The sequence below is a fragment of the Pezoporus wallicus genome, unplaced genomic scaffold (assembly GCF_028554395.1).
Source record: "Pezoporus wallicus isolate ANWC-B61680 ecotype Strahan unplaced genomic scaffold, APGP_CSIRO_Pwel_v1 contig_7073, whole genome shotgun sequence".
NCBI lineage: Eukaryota > Metazoa > Chordata > Aves > Psittaciformes > Psittacidae > Pezoporus > Pezoporus wallicus.
Window position 1 is genome coordinate 6,740,103 of NW_026641326.1, and position 23,526 is coordinate 6,763,628.

Here is a 23,526-nt window from a genome sequence, read left to right on the forward strand (position 1 = left end):
GTATTTTTGTCAGCAAATATATTCAAGAGCAAATACTTGGTGAATATTTTACACATTTTTAACAGGTTTAGCTGGTTTGGGCAGGAGTAATAATGTCAGTTTGCATGTTATTGAGCACAAAATACTCTATTTATTTATTTTTTTTTTTTAATACCTGAAAACGGAAAGATGTTTTTCAATGACAGATGTGCTTTGTTGCGTTTGGAGAAGTCCACCCAGCTGCATAGAGAAAAACTCTACATATGTGCAGCAAAGCTGTTCTGTTTGCCAAGCAGCTACTCCTCCACTGCTCCAAGGGTAGAAAGTAGGATGCACCAATGCTGTGCATGAAAGATAGTGAGAATCTAAGAAGTATCAGCAACATAGCGATTGCATTTCTGCCTCTAGATCAAATGCATCTAAGTTTTGTCTTTTCCTTTGCAAAATAAGTGTAATCTTTTGTCCTGGAGGTAGTGTACAGCAGCATGGAGGTTCACATCTAGCAAGCCCAGCAAGGCTTCAAGACCCTTGTCATGTTTTTTTCTGATGTCTCCTTTCTGATTCACTTCATATTCCCTCTTGCGGTTTGTCTGGTGTGGTAGAAGGTGTTGCTTAATATTCCTGTCTCTGTGAGTTGCAAATACCTGGAATTCCTCTTCCAGAGGTCAGGATGAAGCTGGGGACCCATGGCTGCATACCACAGGCAGAGCACATGCTCTGCACTGTGAGGGATGCTGAGGGCTAGTTGTTAAGGTCTTCTAGCAAAATCTTCCAGAGAGTGCAAATCCACAGCACATCCTGACACAAAAGAGCAAAACAGGTTTCATTACTGTACTTGTATGCAGAGGACAAGTGAAATACGCTCTGGTTTCTGTTAAGATGATCATGTTTAGACGGTTGAGGTGTGCTTTCCATGTGCAAAACCTGGAAGTCAGACTAGCGAGCAGGATTACAGGCTTTCGGACCATACCTGCCTGAGAATTTATTTCACTAGCTCCTCAACATGTATGGGCTGGATCCTCCAGTCACACCAGTAGTCCAGTGGCAAGTAACAGCTGCCAAGAGCTTACTCATCTGTCTCCATTTTTATTTACCAAATTTGCATGTAAATGTTTTAATGTGAACAGTCTTTACAGTTTCCAACGTTTAAGCAAAGCATAAAGGTTCCTGACAGAGAACATGTATTGAGCTGTTCACAAGTAATCAGTTTTTAAAAGTTCCTGAATACTGATTTCTGTAGAAAATTGACAAGCAGCAAGACTATCATATTGGATATATAGCATGGATTTTTATGTGTCTCAAGCTAATTATTCACATGATAGGCAATAATGGCCCCAAATAAGCAGCTGCAAAGGGTCTTTAGCCTGCTCTTAAAACATGAGGGAAAGCCTTTTATTTGCTCTGTTTCCCTTTTTTATTTGTCTCTTCTTCCACTAATCTGAAAATGTACATTTTATATGAAAATGCTGCGTTAAATGGTTCCCATGAAACAACCTTGTTTACTTGTTAATTGCACCATTAATGGGGTGGAGGGTGGTTTTTTGACCATTAAAAGTAGCATCTGAGCATCTGGCTCCCAGTGGTAACTATAATTACATATTTTATTCCATTCTTGCAGTGTCTGTCCTTTAGGCTGGCTGGTGAAGGATAGGACAGATTTGAATCTCCCTTTGTAAAAGCAGATCTTGGATCCCTTTTTCTCTCAAAAATACAACTAGAAAAGGTGGTGGAGGCTTTTCCCCTCGATCACCGTTACATGAGGTTTGAATTCACTCAGGACATGGGAGTTTTGCACGTGGTCCCCCCCTCAACTGGGAGTAAATCCATCTCCCCACTGCCAGATGTTCCCTGCAAGAGGGGAGAGCACCAGGACGCTCTCCACAATTTTCCTAAATGCATTGCCATGCTTGTGGGAAGGAGTGGGGAGGAAAATTCACTGCACTGGAAGGTGCACACCTGGGAGTATGTCTTATGGTTAAATATTTAAGGTGCTCAGCTGGAGGGAATAAGGTACCAGTTCAAATCCTTTTTTAACCTTTCAAAGAGGTGGAAAGAGATAGTGTGGGGGAAGCTAAGTGTTGTGTTATTATTGCCTTAATGTGCAAAAATGGGATGAGGCACAAAATTCCTCAGGTTTGCAAGGTTAATTTAAAAAGAAAAAAGGCTCTGATTTTTTTTTTTTGCAGAATTTCAGTGGAATTTCAACTAGACCAGTACCATTTCAGGTAGGATGTGATTGGAGAGCCAGTATTAATTGAGAGTCTAAAGCCATGGAATGATCTTCCTGTTCATCCAATGCTGAGGGGTGGTTGTGTTTTGTCTTTACCTTCTGTACTGTGCAGTTCGGCACAGACCAAACAAGTATCCCTTGCAGCTTTGGAGCAGAAGTAGATGCCATCGTCAGCCCTTGGCCACCTCCCGCTGCAGGAACCCACTTCCACAACCACATCACTCTCCTTTTCCTCTCCCACTCAGTATCAAGGAGACGTGTCTACAGTGATGGGAGACTGGCCCCAAGTGCAGGATAATTAAAGTCCCATCAGCCAACCTTAATTTTCTGTGTACCATCCATAGTTCTTTTACAGACCAATTGACTGAGTAAAACCTGAGCAAGATAATTTAATAGTATTAATAACGCTGCAGCAATCTAATTAGGGCCTAAATGAGTTAGGTACTGAGTTTCACTTGGAATTTTATATTTCTTTCATCTTGCTTCCCCAGCCTGCATGTCATTATGCCATGCACGCCAGACATGATGAGAAAATTACTGTACCATTGATGCTGATTCTTCAAAAAGGGAAAACCAGGACCAAATAATTTGACTAGAAAATACTGGTCTTTGAATCAGCTTGGGAATTAGGAGGATAAATAAACTAAAGCATTTTGAGTTGGCAGGCACTTCAAGATAAATGCTATCCAAATTACACATATGCCGTTTGGTACATCTCTAGTTATTACCCTTTCCATTTTGAAGGACGTATATTGGATTTGGTAGAAGTATTCCTTTTTCCCAATCCTAAACAACAGGGAAAAAAACAAACAACTCCACCAAACATTATTAGATCATAATCAGAGATAAACAAGCATAAGGGGCTAATCCTTTTCTCGAAATTTGGGTAAGGTCAACTCATGCCTGTGCCATGAGAAATAGTTTGGAAAAGGATGTTTTACTGAGTTCAGCCACCAGGACTTTATTCATAGCCAGAAGTGTGACAGCCCCCGAGTGTCCCTTTGCAGAAGTTTGAATGAGTCGCAGCATTTTGTGGTGTTTCACTGTTTTCTAGCATTATAGGTTGAGGTTTCCAGGAGCTTGGCTCACAGAGGGGACAGCAAGCTGGTGTGTAAGCCTACGGGACATTCTTCCTGGTGTCTTTTTTGGATATGCAGATGCTGAGTGCTGGGCAGATGCTGCATCTAGCCCTAAGGGGCATTCTTTGGATGAAATGTCACATGAGAGGGGAATGGCAGGAGTTTTCTCAACCTTGAGAATGCATGGGTTTAGGTTCTTCTGAGTTAAGCATGTAAATGTTTTGCTTTCTGCCCAGCATGGCTAAATGTGTTCTGGTTTTGTTTGGGGATTCTTGTTTGGCCTATTAGTTAAATGACACATTTAAACTAATATAAATATCCAATGAAGGAGGGTGATCCTCTCCTAGAATATTTAGATTTGTAGCTGGAATCAAAGAAAGAGTTTCTGACTTAGCAGGTTTGTTTGTAAAGATGAACTGAGATGGTATGTGTAAAAGTGTTTCTGCGTAGCTCTTATTTTGAGCGCTGTGCGTCCTTTGTGCCTCACGGCTGCTGAGGCAAAGTGCTTATCACCTTGCTTGTATAATCAGCTTTCAGGCACTGCTGTGGGTGAAGTCTACTGTGTTGCTCATTGGTAAAAGATGTCTGATGCTTTCAGTTCTGTCAGTCACTGTCAATATCAAATCATTGATCTTTCCTCTCCACAGATACCTGAGAAGAATATTTATTGAAACATTTGCAAAAGTAAAAAGTAGCTGTTTCTGAGGTTCAATCTAGAAGAAATTAGTTTCTCTGAGTAATGCAAAAGTACTTGTCTGAATCGAGGATGGCCGCAAACCTTCATGGCAGGGAGCTGCCTTTTGTTACGGCCATTAATTCCATCTTTATCAGGCCAAGCCAGGGGACTTTGAAGAACCACATTTGCCCTGTACTGAGCAGAGAGTTCCTTGGTGATTCTCACGGAGCATCCTAGTGGGCAAGGTTCTGGCTAAGGGGTCTGCCAGAAGTGCAGGTATTGAGCCAGGAAAATGATGGTGCTTCCTGAGAGTGGGATAAGGCACCTACTAAATGGGTTTGCAGGACTTCTGACACTGGTAGGCTTCAACATTGGCGGGTTAATTGTCTGTGGTCTATGCAGTATGAGCCAGTACTTGGAGTAAAAAGAGGTTATTATTTTTCATAATCTCAGCACCACATCAGTTAGAACTTCCCCCCCCCCCCCAAAAAAAAAAAAAAAAAAAAAGAGTGTTAACAGTGTTAGCCATTTTTAGGGTAAATTCTCTCTGATAGCTGTGCCTCTTAAGTAACCTGCTGGTGATTTCAAGGTGATTTATAGCACTATTAAACACCAGTCCATCATTCCTCACTGAAAGCAAGCTCTGGCTGAAATCAGTGGGAGTGTCACTTGATTAAGGCATTCCAGGCTGGTTCTACAGTGAGCTGGCATTTTCCCTGTATGAAGCTGTAACCTGATGTGTAAATTATTTAATTCCATGAAACAGGGTTTCCTTTCCTCCCCCGACACTGGATGTCTTTAGAGCACTCTTCAAAAAAAACAAAAAAATCAGATAATTTATGCTCCATAGGTTTTGCCCTGTGCTGGGTTGTAGCAGGAGTTGAAGGACAGCACTTGGAGACCAAATTTTCCCCTAAAAATATCTGTTGTTTGTTGAGGGTAAAAAAATGGCTGCAGCAAAATGAACAGCGATAGACAGTGAGGACTGGTCTTATTAATTTTCAAATGAATAGATGATACTCTGAAATGAAGCCCAGCATGTAAGAATGACAGTGTTGCTCCCCATGTGGGAGATAGTATTTTCTGCATGTGAAATATTAAAAGCACCACGAGCTTAGTCTGTTTTGTGAAATATGGAGAAGGACTATTAGCGTGGATTCCCTTTTGACCAGTTTGACACTGAGATGTGCTGGGAAAGAATTGGGGGGGCACAACCCAAAGGGCAGCATCAGAACACCCCAAACACCCTGTCATTCGCTCCTGGGCTTGGGGCTGATTACAGCTGCTCTCATTCTAAACCACTTACTTAAGGATGAAAAATTGTCTCAGATTACCTCTGCTTTCAGAAGATAGATTTGCTCCAACCTACCAATTTAAATAGATAAGAATTGTGTATTATAAATGCATGTTTGGAAGAACATGCTCTTTTTGTAATTAAATAAAATTACACAGGGATGGAGGATGAATACTGAAGACGTGTGGTCCGTGCCCTTCCATTAGTGAGATGACAACATGAAGCTGTAGTCAGATATAAAAACATTAAAATAATTAATTTTCAATTTTATTTTGTGTCAACAGAAATGTATGATAATAAGCATTTTTGCAAAAATTGTAGATCAAGCATTTTTCTCTAGGGTTTATGCTAAAAATATCCTTGCTTTAATGTAGAACAAATAGCCTTTGGATCTTGTTAAAGATGTCATTATAAGTGCTCAGTGTAAGTTGCTTCTGGCGTCCTTAAAGCAGGTAAGATTGGTAGAAAATGATGACAAATACTAAATGAAAGAGAAAGCAAGATTAGGAAAGGGAAAATGAGGTTTATATGAGGGTTAAGAACTGCTTATTATGAGATCACCAAAAAGGAGTTACAGTGTAGGGAAAAAAAGTGATTTTTTATTTGAAGTTGAAATCATAGTTGATGTAATGTGTTAAGTAAAATATGACACAGATGCTATGCAGATGTTTATACTTGTATCTGAATACCAGCTGTCCTTTACTCTAGCAGCAAAAAACAGTGCCAGGGGACATTTTACCCATGATAGGTAACAGACAGCTGAACATTTGGTATGAGAAGAGCGGAGTGGGTGAAGGCCTCTCCCAGTTCACCTGCAGGGCTTAAAGATGCTTATATGAAATCAGAGTTTTCTTACTAGGAAAAAGTGCAGACAGATGACTGACCTCTGGTATTGCAGGGTAAGCCTCTGCCCCTATGCAGTGAAACACAAGCCAGCTCAGACAGCAGTAGGAACGGATGCAGCTCCAGGGCAGGTCTGAGGCATCTCCCAGCCCTGCACAGGGTGCCAGGCTTCTCCCCCATGGAGCAGCCCTCTCCTCCTCATACAGGAGTAAATGGGACAGCCAGTCCAGCGCCTTCCAAAATCTTTAAGGGAAGTTATTTCCATCACGTGTTCATACAGCAGCTTGCACTGTGGGATCCCTGCCCACACCGGGCTTCCCAGGAGCTGTCATAGCATTGATGAAAGGAAGAAATTGGAGCTGGGTGAGGCTGATCCTGGGGGCATTTTGCTCATTAATAGGTATCTGAACTAGCAGGTGTGAAGATGTGGGTCTGGCTTTATGGGAATGCTATCATGATTTCTTGATGTTTCTGTTTTGTGTTGACAATGAAAAATTGCAAGATTTGGCTGGAAGTCTTTGAGAGGTGATGAGTTTCCATCACCTTTAATTAGAAAGATGTGATTTGCTTGTCCTGTGGTTTATGCACAGGACACTGTCTGCTCTCGCAGCAGCTGCTATGCCGTTACAGCAGAAACACGAAGGGCAGCAGTAGGAGAAACCAAAACAAAAAGTACATAAGGACATTTGACTTCTGTTTATAAAGAAGAAAGATTGGAGGGATTTAAGATAATTAATGCAGCAGAGCAGGAAAACTTAGGAGATTTTGCTTTTCTTCTAAAGTAGCTTTCTTTGAAGTGTCCCAAGGTACCTAAAAACACTCACTTGCTCACACAAACCACATCGTCCCTGGCGACAGGAAGAAGCAGCGCCAGGCTGATGCTCCATCTCGCTGATGAAGTGTTTCTGTGGAACGGCACTGAAAGTAGGGAGAGAAAGCAGCTGTCACGAGGCAGGGGTGAGCTGCAGAGCTCCAGGACCTCATTCTGGGTGCTCTGTGGGGAGCAGGGGTTCCCAGGCTCTGCTGGGGCCATAACACCCCCCATCCCAGCAGAGGTGCTTTGAGAGCAGCTGGAGGTCAGGTTCAGACACTGCTGTCTCTGGGGTTTGGGGGCTGCTGGTTAACGTGCCCTAGTTCTGCCCTGCACAGATTTTAAAAGCTGCTTTGAAGTAGCTGGATTTTGACTTTGATTTTAAAGCCACAAAACGGAAAGAAAATGAAGAGGCGGGAGTGAGCTCAGTTTTAACTTCATTCCAGGGTGCTGAGGTGGAGCTGGGCTCAAACCTGTGCTGCAAGCGCCCAGGTGAAGAGGATGACTCCCGAGCGAGGGGTATAAGGGCAAGCAGAGCCAGGTCCTATTGGAGGAGCTGGGTGGGACCACAGCTTTGGCTCCCATCAGAAGGGGAAGGGGTGCAGTTGTTACCCAGAGCAGAACTACCTCTGTTAAAATCATCATTCTCTTTAAATAGAGTTTTTGTAGTTTCTGGGGATTTTTTTGCATATCCTGAAAATGCACAGTTCCTGCACTGCTCAGAATGCAGTGATTTGTTTGTGGCAAGCAGAAACTGTTGGGATTTTTTGCCTCCCTCACCCTGTAGGCTCTGCTCTTGTCTTAAGACTGTTCTGTCAATTCCATGCAGGCAGTGAAATTGAAATAAGTTACAGTATGAGGTGAAACACCTTCTTTACATTGCCTGGTCAAGCCAGTGGAGTAGCTTTGCATCCTTATCTGTAGTTTGGCTTATCTTGCTGTTATCAGTTGAAGGGATTTTAGTTGATATTTTGCAGAAGGCTCTGTTAACTATGTGTTATTGACATATTCTTAGCTTAAAGTCATTAGCATGTTAAAGCCCTGGATTTAGAAACTAATTACAAAACATTAATAGCTAAGCCCTAAAAGCTAAGTCATGCAAATATAGCTATCTGTAAAGTTGAACATACAAAAACTGTTTAAACTGCTGACTTAGTAACTAGAGTCTAAAAGCAATCTGTAAGGTGGCAATAAATCTGAGCACAATCCTCCCCAATTGTTTTCTAATGTGTCCATGAAATTAATGGCACAGTTATGAAAGTCGTACCAGGGAACGTGGCCATTTTTTTTCCCCAAGTAGGTTAATTATCACTAATGTAATTATTTTTGTACTGATTTTTATTTTAATCAAACACTGCACAGAACAATTTAGTTCAGAACAAATAGCTCATTATAGAAATGTTTGTGGTGGTGAGAAATAAAGCGGCAGTGTTCAAATTATATACACATATTGAGTTACTTTATTCATTAAAATGAACAATTATGATGGGCCTTATGAGACAGACTAAGCATTTCTTGTTAATGTTTGTTCTGTAGTGAACATAATGAGAGTTTATATTGGAAACAGATCCCATCCTTCTAGCTCAAGGCATTTATGAACTGGGCAATACGTAGGAGTTGGGACAGCTTGAGGAAAATAAGAATTAGAGTTAACCCCTAACTGAGACAGTTCATTGCTCTGTGGTTGTGGGGAAGGAAGGCACTGGATCTGGAAGGGAGCTTTTTGTTTTCTTTTTTGTTTGTTTGTTTGTTTTTTCAGTTTTGAGTTTTTCCTCTGTACTGTAGTGGTAGGGCAAAACAGTGCACGAGTTCAACATAGTGGAGCCAAGTACCATGAAGCAGGGCCAACTTTGAAGTTTATCGTTAGCACAGTTACCCTCTGTGCGCTATTTCTATGTATGACTGAAATGGAAAGTTCTACATAAAAGCAACTTTTGTATTAATTGCAAAAGACCTGTCTGATGATTTATGAAATTGTTTACTTACTGCTTTCTAGATTATGATTAGCATTTTCATAATCACTTTTTGATTCTGGGTTAAGAGTTTATTATATTTGCTTATAGAAATGTAGGATTTATAAATACATAGCACTCTTCCTCTGTGGCTCTCAGAGATTTTTATAGGTCTTTGTTACAAACATAAATGGCAGTACCTCCTTGTTACAAACATAAATGGCAGTACCTCCAGCTCATAGGTGGGCAAATGGAAGAAAAAACATAGGTGAAGTGCCTTGCCCAAGTTGATCAAACTGGCCTGGGGGCAGTGTCAGCAAAACAGCATGGACCTCCTTAGTGCTGGGTCTGCCCTGCCTCTAGTTAACCTTTTAATCTGTGTTTTTAGTAGATGTGGTTTAGTTGTGAATCTTGACAGGCAAGACTGTTTGTGCTTTGAAACAATGGGTTTGGAAATCGTCATTCTCAAAACCATTTTCACTTTTATTGCATCTCTCCCTTAAAAACAAGAAATTTAGACATGTCATGGCAGTCTGTGGCTCCTTTTCCTGTGGTTTTTGTCTCCAAATGCTGCTCAGATATTCCTGCTGCTGGTTTGCCATCAGTGAGATCTTGGGTAGGCATGGAAGTGGGCTGCACCACAGCTACCTTCCTGTGGAAGAAGCGACTAAGCCACTGCTGCACTTCCTGCTCCTGAGAGAAACGCTCTGTTATTTTAGTTTTGTTGAAAGTCCTCTTACAGTAGTAGTGAAGAAAAGTTATCCTTGCTGATTATCAGAGTTTTATGATCCTGATCTTGAAACTCTGAACTCAGCAAGAACTTTAAGTAAGCAGTTTCCAGGTCATAGTGACTAAAAAAGTCATTGAATTTGAGGAGGTTTAGATCTAAGTAAATGAAAGAAGTGGCTGAAGATAACAATTACTTGCTGCAATAGAAGTCTTTGTTAGATCCAGGTTCTCAAAAGCTAAGTTATTTCAAGGAAACTGCAGTAAAAATGGAAGAAGGAGGGAGGGGAAAGCAAGGACAGGAAAAAGTACATCAGGCACAATTATTCAATCCTAAAGCAGCCAAATGCACAGATTAACATTTTATTAGGTTTGTTTGCATTCTGAAAGAAGTGATGAAACAATTATTCATTTCAAAGGCAATTTTTTGTCAGGAATATTATTTTCTGGGTGGAGAAAGTGTCTCTAGTTTGATTCTCATCTCTCAGCACCAGGCTCTTGTGCCAGGTAGATTATCAGACAGGCAGTTTTCATCATTAATTTTCTCTCCAGAAGCAGCAGAACGCTGCAAATCTTTCTGACGGCAGTGATGCAGAATTGGCTTGGCATCATCCCAGGAGACGAGAAAAAGGACTTTCCATAATTCTGCCTGATCTTCTATTTATCTCTTTACACACAGTATCTGTGCAGAGTGAAGTACCTTTAGGGTGTCCCAACTACCCAGCGATGCCATGGAATGCATTTGAGACTATGGAAATTCATCCTTTTGTAGTCGTAAGGAGGGGGTGGGGGAATGATAACATTAATAATTCTGTGGTTCTGTGAGATAGTAGCCTGCAGAAAATTGATGAAAATCCTTTCATCACTTGCAGACTGGATTGAAATCCACACAGTTAAGATGCCTTTCTCAATTCATTTCAATGCATGCTGTGAAAAGGGCATCAAGTAACTTCTGTGTTTAATAGTTATGATGAAAAATAAATAATCTGGACTGGATCTATGTGTCTTGCTTTCTAGCTGTGCAAGCCCTGGTAAGTTATAGTTACCCTGTACCAGTCTATCTGTTAAGAAGGTGAGATACAAGTCAGCGATGGAGTAAAAGAAGCAGCAAACTGTTGGTCAGTGGGTTTCTAAAGCAATTGTTATGAAATTTTTACCTCTGTTTTATGGGTCAGAAATCTTGGCACTGGTCCTCTTTGCTCGCTACCTCTTTGGTTTTCTTTCCGGCTAAGGTCATTTGTTGTGCCTCTGCAGCAAGTAAGTTACTCAGAACATGCCAGCTTACAGCAGCTCTCTTGCGAGGCATGCACACAACCTAGGAATTCAACTTCAGGTTTGTAAAGGGTTTGCTAACCTTCAGTCGGAGCAATGACAGAGGCAGGCATAGAAATGGATTTCCAGGCTTCTTCTGCATGCTCTTCCAGTAAGACAAAACTACCATTTACCAGTGCAGTTAAGCAAGTCTTTTTACTCTCCTTTATCATCCTTTGGTTTCTGTAAGCTACATAGCTTCAGCTCAGCACAGTATGAAAGAAGACTTCATGGATATTCAAATTTTTTTTCAGAATAAGTTGTGAATATTGAAGGTTAATGAAGTTTCGCAAGCAGTGGCAGACCTCTAGAATATCTGTTATTGAGGGATTATTTTTATAGCACTCACAGCAGAGACTCTTGGTGGTATAATATTTGAGCAGATGTGACTTTAGGGGTTTTTTTAATTCTATGAAATGAAGATGATACAGAATCTGCTTTGAATTAAATTAGGAAAGTTCAACTTAATCCTTCAATTTAAGACTTGCAAACCTCACTCTTCCTGTATACATTAATAATCAAGGCAGCTGATTCAAGAATCTCTTCTTAGAATTTTTTACTTGTAGGGAAAATAGCGGAGCTTGTAAGCGTTTAAGTAACCTAAAGAAATAATAGCTGAAATTTTGTTTTTAATAACACTTGCATCTATCCCAGGATATCATCAGGTTTTATATTTGGAAAAGCCACACACACACCAGCCACACAAACACCAGCTATTGGAGCTACTGACATTTTCTGGGGGAATTCAATGCTAAACCTCGCTTCTTCTTGGAAACTGGCTTTAGATTAGAATATTTAGAAATTCTTTGAGTTTAATTTTCTGCACAATTTGGGGCCTTTGTTGCACATACTTTGGAGTTCAGGGTTCTTGAGACTGCAGAACAAGTGAGACTTGCCATTTATTTAATATAATAGTTTATAATTTGCATTCCCAGAGGCATGTCTGGCCTTTCAAAAGCAGAATGTGACTTTGAAGTTAAATATTATTTAATTATTACATTTTTCATTGATGACTATTTTTATTGTCCTTCATATTTCTTACATGGCTTGTTTTGCAGATCTTGCCACATTCTCACTGATTCCATGCCCTATATAAGACATATTTCCACCTAATTTAAAGTATTAACCTGATCAGTAGTAGTTCCAAGAAGGAAGATATATTATTGTGGTCTTGGTAAGAAGCTTCAAGCTCTTAGATGCATGGAAATCAGTCCTGTGAATGTAACTGCTGCCTTCCCTCAAGCCATTGCAGTTTTCTTACAGTTTTCACGAAACAAGAGGTTAGCACACTAGTGTATTATCTGATGTTGTGTGTCATTCCATCAGAATTAGCTACTAATAAAAATGGAAAATGAAGGCACCAAATACAGTCATGCATTAGAGTCCCATGTGAAGACTGTGGGGTTCCTGCTGCTTTTCCTGGAGTCTACCACATATAAAGTTTATACTTTTGGCTTTTCTCTGTTGTAGGTTCCCCCTTGGTCCTCCTTTTTTCCATTCCCACCCCAGCTGACTGACAATAATGTCTAAATAACCAGCCTCTTCCTATTTCACATACCTTGCAGATTGATGAAATGCAGTGGGGCAAAGGCGTGCGTGAAGTCCCGTCCTCGGTCTGCAGCCTGCCTTGCAAGCCGGGAGAGAGGAAGAAGATGGTGAAGGGGATGCCATGCTGCTGGCACTGTGAGCTCTGTGATGGCTATCAGTACCAGGCTGACGAGGTGACATGTCTGCTCTGCTCATACAGCGAGCGGCCCAACGAGAACCGAACAGGATGCCGTTCAATACCCATTGTCAAGCTGGAGTGGCACTCACCCTGGGCTGTGATACCTGTCTTCTTAGCTATGCTGGGAATTATTGCCACCATTTTTGTCATGGCAACATTCATCAGATATAACGACACTCCCATTGTCCGCGCTTCTGGGAGGGAACTCAGCTATGTCCTGTTAACAGGGATATTTCTGTGCTACATAATCACATTTCTGATGATTGCCAAACCAAACGTTGCAGTGTGCTCCTTCCGGCGTATCTTCCTGGGCTTGGGGATGTGCATCAGCTATGCAGCCCTGTTAACTAAAACAAACCGCATCTACCGCATATTTGAACAGGGCAAAAAGTCTGTGACTGCACCTCGGCTTATCAGCCCCACATCGCAGCTGGCGATCACGTCAAGTTTGATATCTGTTCAGCTTCTAGGTGTCTTTATTTGGTTTGCAGTTGACCCACCCAACATCATCATAGATTATGATGAGCAGAAAACTATGAACCCTGATCAAGCCAGAGGAGTTCTCAAATGTGACATTACGGATCTACAAATCATTTGTTCCTTGGGTTATAGCATTCTTCTAATGGTTACATGTACTGTGTATGCCATCAAGACTCGGGGTGTCCCAGAGAATTTTAATGAAGCTAAACCCATTGGATTCACTATGTACACTACCTGTATAGTATGGCTTGCCTTCATTCCAATATTTTTTGGCACTGCCCAGTCAGCTGAAAAGGTAGGTGAAGATGAACAAACATACATCTGGTACAAGAGGACTGATAACAGTTATAAACTACGTACTGATGGTCAGCTTTACATAGATTTTAAAATGGGCTATCCAGTTAGTTTGTGAGTAAGACATGATATATATATAGCACTTTTCTCCTTCTCCAGTTAGCTGGTGGGCTATTCATTTGATAAACTGGCAAATGATCAATAACAATCACATTAACCATGAGTTTTAGTGTTGCATATGTTTCAGTTTTGTCATTTCAGTAGGGTGAGAATTAGCTGTCATATTGTCCAGAAAGAAGCATCCCTTAGCTAAATAATTTTTAATAGAAGGTGTAAGCAAAAAAAGAGTCAAAAAGTACTCAAATATACTCCTGTGCTTCTGGAGTTCAGCACTGAGGGCAGCGCATAGCCTGATGAGTGAGTTCTCTGCTTCACAGGCGGTAGCCTCATTTACACCACAGGGTCCTGAGCTCTGGGTGCTGAAACCAGACTGACACTGAATTCAACATGGGTTATTTTTAAACTAACGCAGGTAAACTTACTGAATGATTCATGGCAAGGGTGTAGCCAGTCCTGGAGTGAATGCCAGGTCACTTCTGTTTATAAGTGAGGTCCACTTAAGCCTATGGCATTCCTTCACCAAAAGCCAGCCCAAAATGTTACACATAAGTGACTTAAGAAAAAGCATCCAGATATTAGGTTCTAATCCATTAGTTAAATTGTTAAGAAAATGAATTAATGTAAAGTGCTGTCAAACTCAATTAACAGATTTCCATTGGCTTTGAGAGACTTCAGATGTTGCAGGGGAATCTATGGTGTGTCAGTCACGGAGCTCCAGTGGGCACTGATCCCATCCTGTGCTCTCAGCTGCTCCAGCACTGGCAGCTGAGGAAATGAGGTGGGCAGCTTAGGAAAATACACCCTGGCAATCGGAGATATGCATATGAAGAGATGCTTTGGGCTTTGCCACCCACAGAAATCAGGTTTAAAGTGCTTTTTGTAAATACACAATATCAGCCCTGCAGGGACCAGCAGTTAGCTGGGGTCCTAATCCAGCATGCTGCAGTGGGTGCTGTGGTAGTTTAGGTACAAATGTGAACAGCATCTCTCTTGTCTTGCACAAAGCAATAAGGAGAAAGTCACACTCTTCTTCTTTTTATGTTTATTGGTGGGGATGGGGACCTTGGAGAAAGCACACTATAATAAACAGCAAGAAGACATTGTGATCATTTCCCTAAACGTTGTTGGAAAGTCTGTTGGCAAGAAAAGACTTTTCAGTCTGCAGTATTTAAAAAAAGGAGAACCTTAGTTGTGCTGTGTGTTTTGAGTGAACAGTAGTCAAGTGGACCTGCTATTATGATGTGTAGGGCTAAATCACTGTGAGTGACTGAGCATTACAACTTCAGGTACCTCCTGGGTCTCAGGAGGTTGCTGCCCAAGTGGCTTCAGCTAACGCTCAGTGATAGAGATCTCTCTGGACCTACTTCTTTCTGAATCTTGTCTGAAGATAGCTGCAATTTAAGAGTGTTTTGGCAAATACCTGCAAGCCTAGCCTTTAGGGAGAAGTGAAAGTCTTAGGCTGTCCTGAACTGTTGTCATAATGGTTTTTTACCCTCTCCAGGCCTCATCCCATCTACTTTTCCAGCCCAGAGGAAACCACTGCCATGTCTCCTCACCTGGGGCATACTCTGGCTGAATTTAGGCATCATTGGCCTCACCTCAAATGCTCTCTGACAGATTTTGCATGGATTTAGTACTGTACAGTCAGTTATCCCCACTTACTGAGCACAAGCTCCCCTGTGCCAGAAAGAGTTTTGACTTCTTGCTCCCTCTTTTCCACCTCTGTCTTCATTTAATATTTGTTCTTTAACACGAGACTTGAGCAAGCTCACCGCTGCGGATAAAATTATTGCATGTTTTAAATGAGTGAGCAAATGTCAGATCCCAGCTAACATCTCATTTTATGCCAGGGGCATAATTTCCAAACATGTACTGTTAAACTTACAGGCTATTGAAGTACAATTGCAGGACAGCGATATCATTCGGGAAAGTCTGATTTGGCTACAAGCCTGTTCCATAGGAAGATGCCTGCATCAGAGCTTTGTTCTCTGCTATTCAGGAAGTGGTGTACAGAAATTGCAATTGTTTTGGCCCCAGTTCACTGGTGGTAGAGGGGGTCACTCAGGTGGAAGCAGAGGTTGTAGAGGTTTTCATGTATCATCTCACCTCTGCAATGGGCTTTACAGGCAGCCACTGCATCCCTAAAGGGAATTAATTTCAATTGAAAAAGAGGTCTGCCAAGCCTTACAATTGCTTCAAACATCTCTGTTCTCCCTGTTGAGGGAGAGATAAGAAACAGCATAAGCAGCTTTAAACACAGTTGGGCCCATTTGTAACTTTGGTCTGGAGCAGGGGGTACAGTGCAGCTTTTGTGCTCCCTGCCTGGGAATGCCTTAGGCCTGCAGGTGACCAAGATGAAGTGCTTTAAATTGTTGTCTGCAAAGATTTAACCAGATGATAGAAAGACCCAAAGAATTTCAAAGGCTGCTGCCAGCATTCAAGATCATTTCATAGCAAAAACTATGGTTTCCATGTAGTCATAGAGCTGAATTACCCTGTACTTCTTTGAAAGTGTAAGATTCTTGTACAAATGTGTGTAGGAGAGCAAAAGAAATGATGGTTAATTCGGTTTCACACAGAGCACAGAAGAGGAAACTGGGCAACAGAAACAGCTTTTCTCTTTGCTGTGCTCCTGCTGCTTGGTGCGCCCACAGAAGGGGTGTGCTGGGGTTAAGGGACTCTACTACCTGCTGATTGTCACAGCCCAAGCTCTTCCAATGCTGCTGAGACTGACTGCAGTCCCTGGGACTGAAAGCTGCTGTGTTTTGACCAGCACTGCCCCATGTTGGGTAGCACATTTGACCCAGGCACAGTGCCAGAACTGAGCTCTCCATCAATGGCTTTGCTGGGGCTCTTTCCCCCTTCTGCTCTACACAGAGACGGAGCTGCAGTGGCTTTCCTGCTTTGCTTTCTTCTCTGTCTCTCCTTTTTGAGCAAGGGAGAGGTGATTGTGCTTTTTTTTGTGATTGCTAGCGATTTCCTGTCAGGTATTTTCTCTGGAAAATATTGTGCTAAGCTTAGCCACCCAGGTCGTTGCTGAAATGGAAATTGCACCTGCTGAAAGTCTCATGCAACACAATCTTTTAAACTGAGAAATGGTGTTATATATAACATTGTGAATTTCATTGTATGGATTTATTTTATCAATAAATACAAGCATAATGTTGTTTGGTAGAAAGCATATTGAAAATACCTACCTTGTTCAGTGTAGAAAATAGCAGCAACAGGAAAAGAAAAGAAGTATGCTGCAAGTAATTCATAAAAGGCAAATAATTCAAGCAGTAGCATTTGCAGCAGACTGGAGGGAAGTAGCATGGTTTGACGAAGGCCAGATATCAGAGTTTGTGCTACAGATTGAAGATAAAACATGAGGAGTATGGGAGTTGGCACATGGAAAAAGTGGATTCTCAAACTTCTTACAGCTTGCATTTACTCAGTCAGTTTCTTTGTCCATTATCAAAAAACTCATAAAACACATGGTCAGTTATAATTTATAGGGTTGGTTTGGTAATGCAGCATGTTGTTTCCTGTGTGCAATATGGTCCTTACCAGGTTTCACCATTCCTTGAGTTTCATTGGCTTTAATGCAATGGTCATGTAGCCATTGCTCCAAGCATGGGCATTGTTGCTGTTGTCTGGGGTTTGGGGGTTCTGTTTTGGGGTGAGGTGGTTTTTTTTGTGTTTTCCTATAACTATTAGTGTGTATTCTAAAATGCTGGTGTAATCTTTGAGTACCAGGACAAGGTACTGGGGACTGGAATCATGCATTGCTTAGAAAGATCCTAACTTCAGTATGTATTTGGTAGAAAGCCACTAAATATGGAGAGGAGTCCCTACAGAAAAGAAAGTTTCACTTACTGTTCAGCTCTGAGCAGCTCCTAACTATCAAAACCATCATCAGCTGAAGTCAGTGGGTTTTGGGGGTTGAGGACTGGGGACGGTGTGAATCCCTGTCAATGTCCAGCTCCTGCTTTGGTGTTGCTCAGCTTGTTAACCCGAATGTTTGTAGGGGGACTGTAGGCATGAAATGCTACTTTTTATGGTCCTGGAGTAATTGTTTTTGACAACAAAACTGTTTTAAATTCTCTGTGGATGTGTGGGTATCTTATCAGAAGCAAAATGGCCTCAAAGAGCTGTTAAACCAATTATAGGAGTCATAGCTCCACGGCAGAGTCAATACAAAGTGGCACTTGAAAAGAGCACAGATTGCTCGGTAAGGTCAGGCAAAGCACGGCTAAATCAATAAGCCACATTGAGTCAAAATTTTAGAGTATGGAAGTAAAAGGATGGGAAGGTATGCAGGTGGTGTGGGAATGCGTCCTGGGAGAAGCTGTGCCTCACACCCTGCCCTGCGCTATCCTGCACTGGAGATTGATTAGTCCCTGCAGCCTCTTGGCTGGTTGTTCATTCACCTTTACTTTGATTATCTGATTTCTAACTCATTTCCAGAGGCAGGGCAGTGCAGTAGGGGATTGCCAGGGCTAGCATTTTGGGGCCAAGTCTCCATGCTCTGTCCCTGCATGCAGCACAGTGACCTCTGCATGCTCCACCTTACACGGTGCCTCACACAGGCTGAGGATGCTGCCGTGGGGATGCCGCGTTAGCTCCTTCCATGGGAAGGCTGTTCCATGGCAGTGTACTTCTGTTGAGTTTCAGGAGATGTATTTGGATTAACCTGGTTTCATGAAGTCACATTTTTATTTCATGGCGTTTTTTATTGTTTTCCTTTTAGACAGTGCAAAGGGCACCAGGATGGCAGAGCATGGGATGTGCTCTGACACATTTTGGAAACACCACTTAACAGGTGGCAGTAGCAGTTTGCTGGTTTGCTGTTAGTCTCTCTTGTAATGTAAATATTTTAAAAACTGACGTAAATATTTTATAAATAGTTTAGTTTGAAATATTATGTAAATGTTTGAAAATTATTTCCGGAGGCAATACTTTCATGGTAAAAGCGAGCTGAAGGGAAAGAAGCATCTGTAGTTAAATCAATGTGATATATGGAGAGCCATTCAGATACTGGTTTACTTTTTCTGTACATAAAAGTCTATTTATTATTAAACCAATACTTTTTAACACTTCTCATTACCATGTTTTCTAACCTGTGTTGTGTGACATAGCTGTAGTCATGATTAAGTGAATATTGAAATGTAGCTGATACAGGTGGATAGAAGTACACCTCCCAGGGCTGTGCATGGCATCCTCACGCCGTACCTTCAGCAGCAATACAGACAGAAACTCACCTTCATTGTCCTCCAGTGGAGCCACCATGAAGCAGCTCTATCCATAAGGCTGGCTGTGCACAGCACGGCCCCAGGGTCCTGCTCGCCAGCATTTGGTGCCAAGTGGCAAGATCAGGCAGCAGATCCCTGTGGAGCCTGGCAGCAAGCCTAGAGAGCATTATCCTTCCTGGAGCTGCTCCATCCCTCTCCTCCTTGCTGACAGGAGAATCTCCTAGGAAAGTAGCTGAGCTAAAACACATATCCCAAATTCAAAGGAGCTTTTAGAAATAATCTATTCTATTAAAAAAGTCTGCACAGGAAGGATGCAATAGGAGACAATGGAAATATTGAATTTTGCTACATTATTGGTGGTATGCAGAGATTAACGGGGCAGGAGGAATTGCTGGTGGGTTTGTGTTAAATAACCTTGGTTAGTGTGGGTTTTTTTCTTGTCTGGGTATTCTCCCTTTCTTCTAACAGTGTTTAGCTCTAATTAGGAAAGACTATGAGCTCACAAGCTATTTTCCTCTCCTACAGTTATTTAGTATTACTATATATATGGTAATACTAAATATATATACACACACACATTGCAGCTTAAATTGAATTTCCTGAATCCCTAGAATGTAATACTGAAAAATTAGGTCCCTTTAATGGCAAACCTGAACATCAATCTGCTTTATGTAGCAGAAATGCCAGAATCCCTTTGGGCATTGCCCAAGACCTCTCACTGCTTTGCATTGCAGTACATTACATTTGGAGTTCTCCTCAGACTGATGGCAGCACGTGTTAGCACGTGCAGGTGTGTGGTTCCCATGAGTGTGCTCTTCCCCTTTTGAAGGAGGTGTGCAATTTGGAATGTTACCAGAGCTATAACCAGGAAATTAAAAGAAATCATTGTCTCTGCAGGTTTGGAGTCCGTATCTGTACTCTTTAACTATGTTCAAATATAGTTGTGTATGGTGAATATTCCCCGAAGATATTTTCTCGAGTTATGTCATTGAACTAATATAGAGGGATGTGCCATCATTATATTTTTTATGTTTCACAGAGATTTTATTGCCTTGAGGCTGTGATTACTTTTATTTAGTAATGGCTAAGATTAAAATAATACATTTCTGGATATATTTACAAGCTAGTAATAACTGTCAACGTGCTCTTGAATATATTCTCCAAATGGGATTTTTCTTGAATTATTTTCAGGACATTTTTCAAATAAAAAAAATGTATAGTCTTAACTGTGAGTGATGATGTTTTCTCAGCCAGTGTGGTCCTCCTGGTTGGGAGCTTTATTCATCCCGGAATGAAGAGAAATGGGGAAAAGCTGATCATACACTCGTTTTCTTACATTAGCTTATTTTTGCATCCAAACTGCATGAACCTTTGGTTGCAGGGGTTTGTTTTAATGTAATACAACCATTATAAAGTTTGAAGTCCTTAATCCCATCAACACTTCCACCTTCCTTCTTGTGTCTCTATTTTCTAATGCCCATTTTATTCAAATCCATAAATAGGGTAAATCGGGCATATTTGGAAGCAACATTTTACTTATTGTGTGGAATGTTACATAAATACTGTTATTTGAAGACATATGCAAAGTGGATTCTTATTCAGATTAAATAATGTCACATTAAGATGGTAGCACTTCAGAATATATTCTATTTTCTGGTGAAACTAGGTTACCCTTCAATTCTCTGTAACACAAATACCAATTAACCAGGTGGGACACACATTTATTTTCTCCCTTGGGAAGACTTGAGATGACAGTTGCTATAGCAACTTTACATATGTGGATTGGAGTTATGAGGATTTTAATGCAACATTTGTTGGAGTTTTATATGTTGAACAGTGGAGAAAATCAGGCTTTTTGGCTAACAGGGAAAGTGACTTTCAATTTTCCATGATTTGGGGCTTATTTAAAGCAACATTCTAATTTAAAGCTTTCATTTAAAGCAGCATTCTAGTAATAGTACCTGCGTGAAACTCGTTAACCACAAATACTAATTTTTTTCATTGATGTCATTTCAGTTCACTCATTGCTTCGTTATCTTAGGGATCTGCATGTTCAGAACATGCTGAAGTTCCTAATTTTATCCAGCCTCAAGATTGTATCCCCAAGGAAACCATGGAATATAAGGATCTATCATTAGAGTTGTCCTGAGACAAGCCTGAACTGAAAAGCAGCTTCACTTAATTTCATTTAAGGATCTCCAGGCTGGAGCTGTGAGGTCTGGACATCCCCCAAGGACAGACTATACAGAAATGCCCTGTTCAGTACAGTATTGGGCTATTCACAGTGAGTACACAGCTTTTCATTTGAAGTGAGGGGAAAATTGAGTGTTCTTTGAAATCTAGAAATGAAATAATCAGTAAATCTTTTGGGGTAATGACCTTTGTTACAGAAGTTATCCTGGTGGCTTGTATTTTCATCAGGATAAATAAGAGCACTACTGCAAAAGTATATGAGAAGCCTTGTGAATAACTTTGAGGGTCTATAGAGTTTCAGAGTTAATTTCTGTAGAACTAATCAAAACTCTTAAACACATAATTCTTGGTAAAGTTCTCAATAAGATCTATTTAATTATTTCTTGCAATCATTTCATCTTCCAGATGGAAAGGGATGCTGTTACTAGTCAAAAAATAGCACAAAAAGCTTCTAACGTGTCACTGCTACTAATGGTTTAACCCTAAAATGAAAAGTCAATATTTACATACATATCATTGAAGCAGTAAGTGGTACAGGAATTTTGAGTTCCCGAGCCACATTCTTGTTGTCTCTCCCTGGTGCTTTGGTGGGAGGTTTCTTCCCTAAACAAACAGGCACTCGAGGACCTGCTGCTTATTGAATATAGCTGGCTTAAGGAAGGCTTTTAGCAGCTGCTTTTAAGAACTCCTAAGGGAGAGTATAACTCAGAAAAAATCCAGTGTTACTGACTGGATTGCTTTGGAGGTTTTACTTACCGCTTCAGGGAGTAGATGTCCTCATCAGGAATACCTGCCCCATCTCCCCAACATAATAAGCTGCTGTAAAAAAATCTGGGGGGGAAGGAAAGCAAAGGGGGCTGGGTGGGGTTTGTGCCAGACCCTGACACTTTGGCATGGTGAAGAGAAATGTGGTTATTTGTCACTTCTGTTTGACATGACAGAAAATGGCTTGGGGTCATGAACAGAGAGATAAATTGGTAGACCAGTTGGTAGACCATTTGATGCCAGAAAGGGTGGGAGATTGGTACTTCCAGTGCTGTACTCTCCCTTCTGCAGTCAAGGCTGGAGGATGATGGAATGTTGGCTGCTTGGGTTGGTGATTTAGGGGTTGCTGTGACATGATATTGTACCTGCTCCCTTGGAGGACAAGCATGACTTGTTAGCAGGAGATGGATCGGATGAAGGCTGTTCAGCTCTGAGATTCATGAGGAGATGCGCAATGAAAGCTAGATTTACTTCAGGGTGGTGGCTGTATTTTTAAGAAAACTTGAAGCTGCTTTACTTTGTGGCTATGCAGGATGTGCCTGAGGCAATATCTCTAGAAGAGACAGGCTGTTTTATAATTTCATTGCCTTATCTCAAGCTTTAAATGTACCTTCCCGCTTGCCATGGGAGAGTTGTGCATGGAAAGTGAGGAGCGTGGGTTTGTGTTTCTGCATGGCTGCCTATGCCTGACAAGTCAGCCTGTCTCCTGTGCTGCAAAAGGGGTTGGTTCTCTATGCAGATAGTGCGGGGGCTTGGGTTCTGCCTGGGCTGTGGGGCAGACTGGGGACACTAATTCCTCTGCTGTACAAAATCCTGCATGCTTTCCTGCAGCTTTGCATTGCACTGAGTGCAATCCTTCTGCTATGACTGAGAGCTATCTTCCATACAGCTCTCTCCAACAAGAGGAGACGGATGTAAAAGCATTCCATTCATACCGAGCAACCACTGCCCTCAATGCACGTTTCTCTGAGGCAGCGGGCCAGAGGTGCCATGCATGGGACTTGCTGCTGTCCCAGGCACTCGTGTCGGTCAGAGGTGGGAGCACAGAGTTGCAGTGCTGCAGAGCTCAGCCTGGGAAACAAGCCCTCTTTCTGCTTAGACTATGCAAGCAACACCATGATGCGTTGCACAAGCAAAGCTGCTGGGGTCTTTGCAGAAAGCAACACATAAAAAAGGAGCAATCGCGTAAGAAATGGAACCTGGCTCTGGGTCATCCAATTGCAATCTCCTTTACACTAATGAAACTGCATTTCTATGCCCTGGATTTGACACTCAGTATCTCAAAAGCACTTCTGAGTCACTTTTGTAAAGTGTTAAGTATTTCCTAAGGTTTTGCTACTCTGAAGCGAGACAAAATGGGTGCATTAATGTGTGCTGCTGTGAAATTTCTTGTAATTGCATTTCTACACTGGATAGAAAACAATGAGTGGTGGGGAAATATCTCTGTATACTTAAATGAGGTTTAGGAGCTTTGATTTTCACTTATTTCTGAGAATCTATGATTCTGGATTTTTATCCACCACTAATCTGTGTAAATGTTCCACAGGCAAAGATTGGAATGTTTCAGAAATGAATAGAATAATAACAATAGTAACGGCTCCTTGTGTGCAGAAGAAACCTAAAGCATTTTACAGATGGATTTAAAAACTACATGTTAGAAACATTGCATCAGCTGGTATGTAGCAATTTTAGCAGAGCTCAGGAATACAGTTTTAGGTGGGGAGATGTGTTTAATTCTATATATGTTCTCAGGCTATGTTCATTGCCAGGATATGTGGAGGGCCCCTTCAGGATTGTGGTAACCATGTTAATA

At 41.4% G+C, this 23,526-nt stretch overlaps 1 protein-coding gene across 9 annotated transcripts in view; it reads left to right on the forward strand.

Annotated features, from left to right (window-relative positions):
• Positions 1 to 23,526, forward strand: part of GRM7 (glutamate metabotropic receptor 7) — a 298,007-nt gene that overhangs the window by 215,571 nt on the left and 58,910 nt on the right. For 8 of the 9 annotated variants that reach the window (XM_057422883.1, XM_057422885.1, XM_057422878.1 and 5 more), the window contains one exon: positions 12,467 to 13,402. The exons of the other annotated variant lie outside the window; for it this stretch is intronic. In XM_057422883.1, coding sequence (XP_057278866.1) covers positions 12,467 to 13,402 — 936 coding nt within the window. The remainder of the gene's footprint in view (positions 1 to 12,466; positions 13,403 to 23,526) is intronic. 9 annotated transcript variants of the gene reach the window in all.